The 7,860-nt window shown below is 38.7% G+C and overlaps 2 protein-coding genes across 3 annotated transcripts in view; one reads left to right on the forward strand and one right to left on the reverse strand.

Moving 5' to 3' along the window:
• WAPAL (wings apart-like homolog (Drosophila)) overlaps window positions 1–7,860 on the forward strand; it is a 159,698-nt gene that overhangs the window by 18,543 nt on the left and 133,295 nt on the right. The gene's annotated exons all lie outside the window — the stretch shown is intronic.
• Window positions 1–7,860, reverse strand: part of OPN4 (opsin 4) — a 24,536-nt gene that overhangs the window by 8,809 nt on the left and 7,867 nt on the right. The window contains exons 3-6 of the mRNA XM_009334644.1: window positions 5,667–5,800; window positions 4,326–4,529; window positions 2,296–2,467; window positions 1,235–1,399 (exon numbers count right to left, since the gene is read on the reverse strand). Of these exons, the coding sequence (XP_009332919.1) occupies window positions 1,235–1,399; window positions 2,296–2,467; window positions 4,326–4,529; window positions 5,667–5,800 (675 nt within the window). The remainder of the gene's footprint in view (window positions 1–1,234; window positions 1,400–2,295; window positions 2,468–4,325; window positions 4,530–5,666; window positions 5,801–7,860) is intronic.

Below are 7,860 nucleotides of genomic sequence, written 5' to 3' on the forward strand. Positions count from 1 at the left end.
AAGTAGGTGCTGAATCGTGTAGGATAGCCTGACAGGTCTACATAGCTAAAATGCTAGCATAAAGCATCTAACTTTTTTTTTTTTTGAGATATCTTAGAGCAAGTAGAGCTGCAAGGTAGCTGTGCTGCAATTCTTTGTCTTCTTGCTCTTCCTCTGGCTCTAGCTGGTCACATATCACCAGTGGTGGGTGCCCAGTACCTCAGTCCACCTGTGATAGGGAATGGGACACTGGGACACATCCTAAGGATTCGCATTTCTGAGTGAGGAACCTGTTTACCTTCATGGAGAAAATGTTTGCTGCTGCTTGGAATTGCCCCTCTGGATACAAAGGGAAAGAATCCTCTTCTCTTAGCATTTTTTCTTCTTAAGCGTAAGATTTTAGAAGTGGTATGTTTAGGAAGCTGCCTTCCTAAGCTGTTTGAGAAGAGGCCCTGCAGTGGCCTCTTAGGTGTGTAACAAAAATCACCCCTGCCTCCCAAAATGCTCCATCATAAGTAAATTTATCCTGTGTGTCAATTTTAGGAAAACCTACTTTTTATTTCTGACTTGAAAAATACAAATAGAAGTGTTTTGTACTGTCATAGGAGTCTTCCACTTGAGGATCTGCAGTTAACAAGACTTTCTAAAGCAGATAGTCACACCCATTTTACAAAGGCTAAACTGAAGCACAGGAAAATTCACGTTAACGTGGGAGAAATATCCACATGGAGCCAAGGCATCTGGACTCCCAATCCGTTACTTGTACCTGGATTGTAAACTTGCTTATACATGTAAGGAATTTCAGCAATTTGATGTAACACAAGAAAATTAATAGACTTTTGTAAGTAAAAGAAGCAGAGAAAGAAAGGAGAATCAACCCCTGTGTGGATCTTTTGGGGCCCCTTATTTAGCATTTTGGTGCTAAATAAAGTTCAGATAGTTCAAATATCCCAGCATAGAGAATCTGCATTCAGAAATCATCAGCACAGTAATGTTATGTTGCCAGTAATAACCTTCCTGTTTTCTTTTTCTTTTTTCTTTTTTTTTTTACTTTTTTTTTTCCTAAAGTCAAACTAAGAAAAAAATCACAGTCAGCATGTGCCTCATTTGTTAAATGTCACTCCTAAATATGTGAATGTTTTGGATGCACTTCAGGCATTAAACTTGACAGGTAGCTTTGACTTTCTTCTGTCTTTTACAATTTCACACCTTTTGCTTTCACTGAATATTCCTTTGCTGATACATTCATAATTACCCAGCAAAAGCTACCAGAGCAACAACAGAGTATGGTGACCAGGAAATGACATAAAGCAAGATGACAATCAGTGCAATTTTGGCCATCTTCCACTCATTTCTCATCCTCTGATACTGTTTCTGGAACTCTTTATTTCCACGTTTGCATCCAAACGTCTGAATAGACCTAGGGGAAATAAACATACAACAGCAGAAAAAGGAGGTAGGGAATTGAGCAAATAGCTTCATAAAATGGGGCAACAATTACTCTTATGCTAGCTTATGCTAAAAGTCATGCACTTCCAATGTGTTCATGTATGTATGTGACCGGTCCTTCACAATTCAATGCACTTTTGTTGCACTAATCAATGGCAAAATTCACATGTGCTTCAGTGAAGAAAATAGTCCTGTACCAGAAGAATTTCCACATAAATCAGGTATTCAAGCCAATTGAACAATGCTATATTAAATATAGTTAGAGACGTCTTTGCTTCCCTAGGTCTGAATTTGGTACCTTACTCTTATCTGTACTTCTGAGCTATATGACTACAGATGCTGGTATCTACAGGACAGATATCTACAGATTACAAATGTAGTGGCAGACATTGGCCTTTATTTTTACAACAACAGTTTTTGTTTCAAAGACCTGGGGTTAAATGTTTTACCTCTTTTTCACCCTTTGTCAAACCCGGAATTTGTAGTTTAATTCCATCTATTTTTCTGTGGAATAGTTGTTGATACACTGTTGTTAGGTGTCTCTGACATCCCTTTAGTATTTATTTTGGTTGGTTAATTTCTGTAGTCCTTTCTCATCCTTCAGATTTCTCTTGCTGCTACTCATACCCTTTTCTGCATCGTTAGACAATGTACTGAACAGCTCTGGCTTAAATTCAGAATGGCCCTTCTAAGGATCATACTTCTTACCATGTTGACTATTGACAGAATTCTTGTTTGGTTTCCTGTCTCAGTCATGCATACAAATTAAAAGTGAAAAACTTCCCAATTTTCTTCCGTTAGTCTTTGTTTTAAGAAAATAAGCAGTCACTTAAACAGGATAAAAACTTAAGACTGTTGGCTACTTACTTGTTGGCCTTCTTGATAGTCTCAAATATAAAGACATAGCTGTATATGATAGCAATCAAAGGAATGAAAAAGACGAAGCAGAAAAGCAGCATCGTGTAGGCGCGGACTGATGGTGTGAAAGTCATGTAGTCCCAGGAACAGGAAGTCAGCAGACCCTCGGGAACATACGCACCTAGAAAGAAAGACAGGAGAAGGCATAAGCCGTGAAGTGAGTCTTATTCTGAATGCAGAAGTTAGAGAAAGATACTGAGAATAACATGGGATCTAGTTCTATTCTCTTAGAGGAAAAAGAGGTTAAAAGGATACGCAATTCTTCGTTTAAAGCACCTCTTTTTATTTGCTTTTACTCTGTTCCCCTATTGTGTTTATGTTTAGCGGTCTAAGGTTTCAGATCGGAAAACTGAATAATTTTCAGTTCTTGAATATTGTTTAAAGCTCAGCACAGTCAAAGGGCATCTCTCCAAACACTTCAGTGGGTCTTGGATCAGGCCTGTATTGTTTTTAAATATGTCCATTTCCTGTCAAATTGCTGTCTTCCCAAGGAGTGAAATGGAACTGATTGCTATAGCTACCACCTTCAGCTTGTGCAGATAAGAGAAATTCACTGTGCAAAGGAGAGAGATTTATGGTGCAGATGAAATTAATTTTGTCTTGAAGTTGAGTAAAAGTAAAAAAAAAATCATATATATGTAATATTCTGCCTGAAATAAAATATAATCTCCTTAAAGGAACTGTGTCAAACTGTTAAGCAAAGAAATATCAACTGCAATGTCTTTTTACCTTTGTATTTTAATTTTCACTGTTTACAGTGATATTTTCTGTTGAACTCTTAAAAATATTGCATGAGATGTGCTCAGATGCATCTAATTACCGTGTGAGAGTTAGTACTATGGGTACTATTAGGATCTAACTACAAGATAACAACACCCTTCAAGCAATTATTCCACCTTCTCCAATTAAGAATCTAGAATCTAAGACTACATTGTCATTTTGCTGTTTGAACAGCTCCTCATTCAACTAAAGGCTGCTTCTCCCAGTATTGCAGTTTGCCTGCTTAAACATGCTTCATGTTTATGGGGGACCAGAATGACAATAACAAGACAATAACAAAAATCTGCTGAAATTCTACTCAGTAACTGAGTTGGTTGCAGTATCCTTTGGGAAAATCAAACATTGCTATGTTCTCACCTCAGCTGAGCTGACACATTCTCTTCTGGAATTAGGGAGCACAATAATGGCCTGGGGTTTTGAATGATGAGTTCATTCTAACTTACTGACTGAAACTGGTGACTCATAGGAAGCAAATTAATGGTAGTGAGGCGGCTTCAAATGAGGAAGAATAACAGAAACTCTCTTTATACAAGTTGCAAGGATCAAGATGCTGTATGTGTGTTCCAATTTGCAGACGTAAAATTCACGTTTACAAAAGCAAATTAGTTATTACTAAATGTCATCCTTATTAGAAGCCTTAGTGAAGACACCAATGGCTGAATGGAGAATGTGACCAACACCTAGCGCAATTTGCCCATCTAGAACAAGTCAGGTCTTACTGAAGAAGTACTTGCACAAAATACTCAGACTGTATTCCTCTTCTATGTGAATAAAGAAATTTAGATTGACACTATTGTCTGACACAGCACCTTTGGGGAGGAAAAATTCATCAGAAAAAAACATAAATACATTTATTTCACTTTTATATTGTTGAATTTGGTTCAATAGAAGTAGGTATGGGATAATAGGCAGGCACATCCTTCATAAATTTTGGCCTTGATTTTATCTACTGTTCTTTATTCAGTAAGTAATGAGCTTAAGGAAAAGGGCCATTGTCATATAATATGCTGTAATACACACTTGATTTTTTTTTTCTTTTGATTAGAGATCTTCAGTTTCAATAAGTATTTTATCAGTTTTCTTCAAACTGATTTATTCAAACCTAATATGCAAGCTATTAATTCAACTGTCTTCTGTACCTGTAACTGGTCTTTAATCCAATGCTATGAGGGAAAAAACTTTTATTCCATTTCACTTACTCCATCCAAAGAAGGGCAGGAGGCTCCAAGCCAAAGAGTACAGCCAGACTCCTACCAGGATTATTAGGGCCTTCTTCTTAGACGTCACTCCAACAGAAGCCAGAGGCTTTGTGATGACAAAATATCTGTCCAAGGCAATCACCATCAGAGTGATCATAGATGTAATGCCAAAAAGAGCTCCGCAGAAGGCATACAGCTCACAGCCTTTCAATGAAGATGACAGAAGTAGCAGTGAAATTAATCTACGCATGCTAATTAATTTCTGGGAGAGTTCAAGTCTGTGTTTCTTGTGAACTAATGTCTTCTGGAATTTGTAAAGCAATGGAACTTCAGTTTTCCTGCTATTTCAAAGCTGCTGTCTGTCTTGCTAATTACATTATCCATGGAGATAAACTTTAAAGATTTTGTTTGCTTGGATTGCTGGAGACAGTGATACTTAACATATTTTCACTCATTGATTTCTGATGTTTCTAGTGGGATCATTTCAGCAGTCCGTTAATATCTTGTTTAACTCCAGTTTTACTGCGGCTCCCGTAGAAACAGCTGTTTTGCTTAACAAGGGGTTATAGCTACTTTGATATCATGGAACCATTTATATCTCAAGGTCAGCATAACTGGAGTAAATATGCAGACTATGAATATATTAATGAGTGATTTTAATTATTCAAACAACCTAATGATTAGAAGCAGGGGTTTGGTTTAACACGTACGCAACTGAACACTTCATGGAACTAAACAAAATGTGCTTTTGGTCATCAGAGATCAAAATAGCAACATTCTTTCTCTGGCCTTCCTCTCTGTCAATACCTGTTCAAGAGGCAAAGACTAGTCTTCCTCTTACTACAGTTATAGAGGAAGAATGAAAGCACCTTCATTCCACGTTTTCTTACTGCACGGGAAATGTTCAGTTAATATTTCTCTTGTGAAAACTCACTTTTGCCAGGCTTTCTTGCCTCTCTTTGCCAGGTGCAAGTGCCAGAGCAGGTTATTTAGAACAGCTATTAAGCTGGTGTGTTGGGGGGTGGTCCTTCTTTGTCATAGGACCCTGCCAGTAACTAAGTTATGAGATGATTGGGGAAGAATGTTGGCAAGAAGACTAGTCCTGTGCCTTACGTTGCCGATGTCGCCTTTGTATCTCATATATGTAGTTTTCCTGTCAATGATGGGAACGTGTTTAGTGCACACAGACAAAAATGTTCAGAAACATTTGTGTCAACACTGAAACAATGTTGAGAAATGTTCTCAACATTGCAAGTGTACCTGAGGGTAAGGAAATAGTAGATTAACCGCCACTAGGGTAAGAACATACTTAGAGGTTTCTTAGAAAGAATGTATACAAACCTTTCTCACCAAAAATCCAGCGTTTGTGGAGGCTGTTGGTGAAAAAAACTGGAGACTGCGTAATGGACATCAGGAAGTCACTGATAGCTAGATTGATGATGAATACGTTGGCTGGAGTCTGAAGGCTCCTACTCCTACAAAGATCAGAAGGAATGTTGCTTAAACACTGCTGCACTGTTAATTATGTTGTTACTCTTTCCTGTGAGCCTTGGCAGCTTCACAAATACCAAGGCACACTACATAGCAAGCTAGAGCAGAGTGCTTCTCATTTCCCTCACCAGAGAACATAAGCAAAGCTCAGTTTTACACATTTATACTCCTGTGCACTTTAGAGGATTGTTTTGATAACCAGCTCAGTGATGGGAATCAATCATATTGTTCTTTAAATATTCTGACCCAGTGCACTGCATGTCCACGATTAACAGGAAATTAAAGTTGATGTACTCTATGGATTTGCTGGATCTGGGTCGTGTTAAGCAGGGGGAGGGGAGCACATTTTCCACTGCTGATAAGATCAACAGTGACTTCCAAATACAGGGATTAAGCAAACTCATTATGTACCACATCAAGCATTTTGTTTTACATCAATTTTTCTCTATGACACTCATTTCACTGGCCCAGACACTGACTTTAAAAAGAGCAATAGCCAGCCTTCAGTGTATCCTGCCTGTATATGTTATTCATAGTATTACAGTACAGTGTTTTAAAGTGTACACATAAAAGCTGAACTGCGAGCTCCTCAGTTTGGGGCTCAGTGTAACTTTTTAGTTCCTTTCTCAAATTTTCAGCCTTAGACACAATTGAAAAATACCAGAATAAATGATGGGTTCTTTGCACTGATCCAGAATCAATCACTAGGACTACTGTCCCCTATCTGTCAATTTAGGAGCAGGGAGACATTAGTAGATGCTTATGGGCCACTTGCATTTGTTCAGTAGTCTGCAAAGTTACTGAACATATTTCTGTTTCAGACAGCTGGCTGTCTTACAGTTTGCCATTACTTGAGGCTGCTTTGTAGGCATCTGATCATAGAATCAGAATCATAGAATCATAGAACAGTTTGGGTTGGAAGGGACCTCTAAAGGTCACCTAGTCCAACCCCTCTGCCCCGGGCAGGGACATCTTCAACTAGATCAGGTTGCTCAGAGCCCCGTCCAGCCTGACCTGGAATGTTTCCAGGGATGGGGCATCCACCACCTCTCTGTGCAACCTGGGCCAGTGCTTCACCACCCTCAGCGTAAAAAATTTCTGAATTTTATTCCTAAATATTTCTAATATATTTTATTTCTACATAAATAAATGATGTGTTCTCCGAACTTTCGATGTACTTGTTACTTTGCTATCAGTATCCCTTTTTTGTCTCCATAACATCTTCAAATGAAGACAAGCTGTGCCCTCCAGTGGAACTGCAACTGCCATGACTGGATTTCCTGTATGGGACCAGCCAAACAGCCAAGCTAGCTCATGTACTTCATCCTCACATATCTGGTCTGTATGCCAACACCTTTTCTGCTCTTAAGGCCATGTCATTCACACTTAAGTGTTGGCATCTACTCTGAATGCACATACTGAAACCTACTGTTTAATGCACCTCATAAAAATAGGCTTGAGACCCAGACTGCTTTCGTCCACACTCCAGTGATTTAAGTTAACACAGCCAAATTATCATATAATTGCTATTATTTTAGTGTATTACAGTAGTGCCTAAAGACCAATCATGAAGCAGAAGCTCACTGGCCTGGACATCATGCCAATGCTCTGCCCCAGTATGACAAAACAGAAACAGGATGAGTGAACAGGAATGGTGAAAATATCACATTGTTGTCAGAGATCCAGTTGCCTTCAGATATAAAAGTTGGAACATGCTTTAGGTGAAAGCAAATAAACCAAGTGTTAGAAAATGTGAAAACAAGAGACATGGCCAGTAAGGAACAGAGGGGGAAAAGAAACTGAGTAGTAAGCAGCAGGAGGAAGGAAACATCTAAAATAGAGAAGACATAGGTACAAAACATCCCATTGGTGCAGTGCAGACACAATTCAGCCAGTAGAAAAAAATTCACTGGAAGGTTTCTGCTTTGGCTGCTTTTCTATTGCTTGGCATATCTGGGTGATTCTCTGCAATTTTGCTAGCCATTTTGCTATGGTTAATGGGAAGAAATCAGAGGGAAATGGCAGGTTGCCACTTTTTCCCTAC

Source organism: Pygoscelis adeliae, unplaced genomic scaffold (genome assembly GCF_000699105.1).
Source record: "Pygoscelis adeliae isolate BGI_AS28 unplaced genomic scaffold, ASM69910v1 Scaffold361, whole genome shotgun sequence".
Taxonomy (NCBI): Eukaryota; Metazoa; Chordata; class Aves; order Sphenisciformes; family Spheniscidae; genus Pygoscelis; species Pygoscelis adeliae.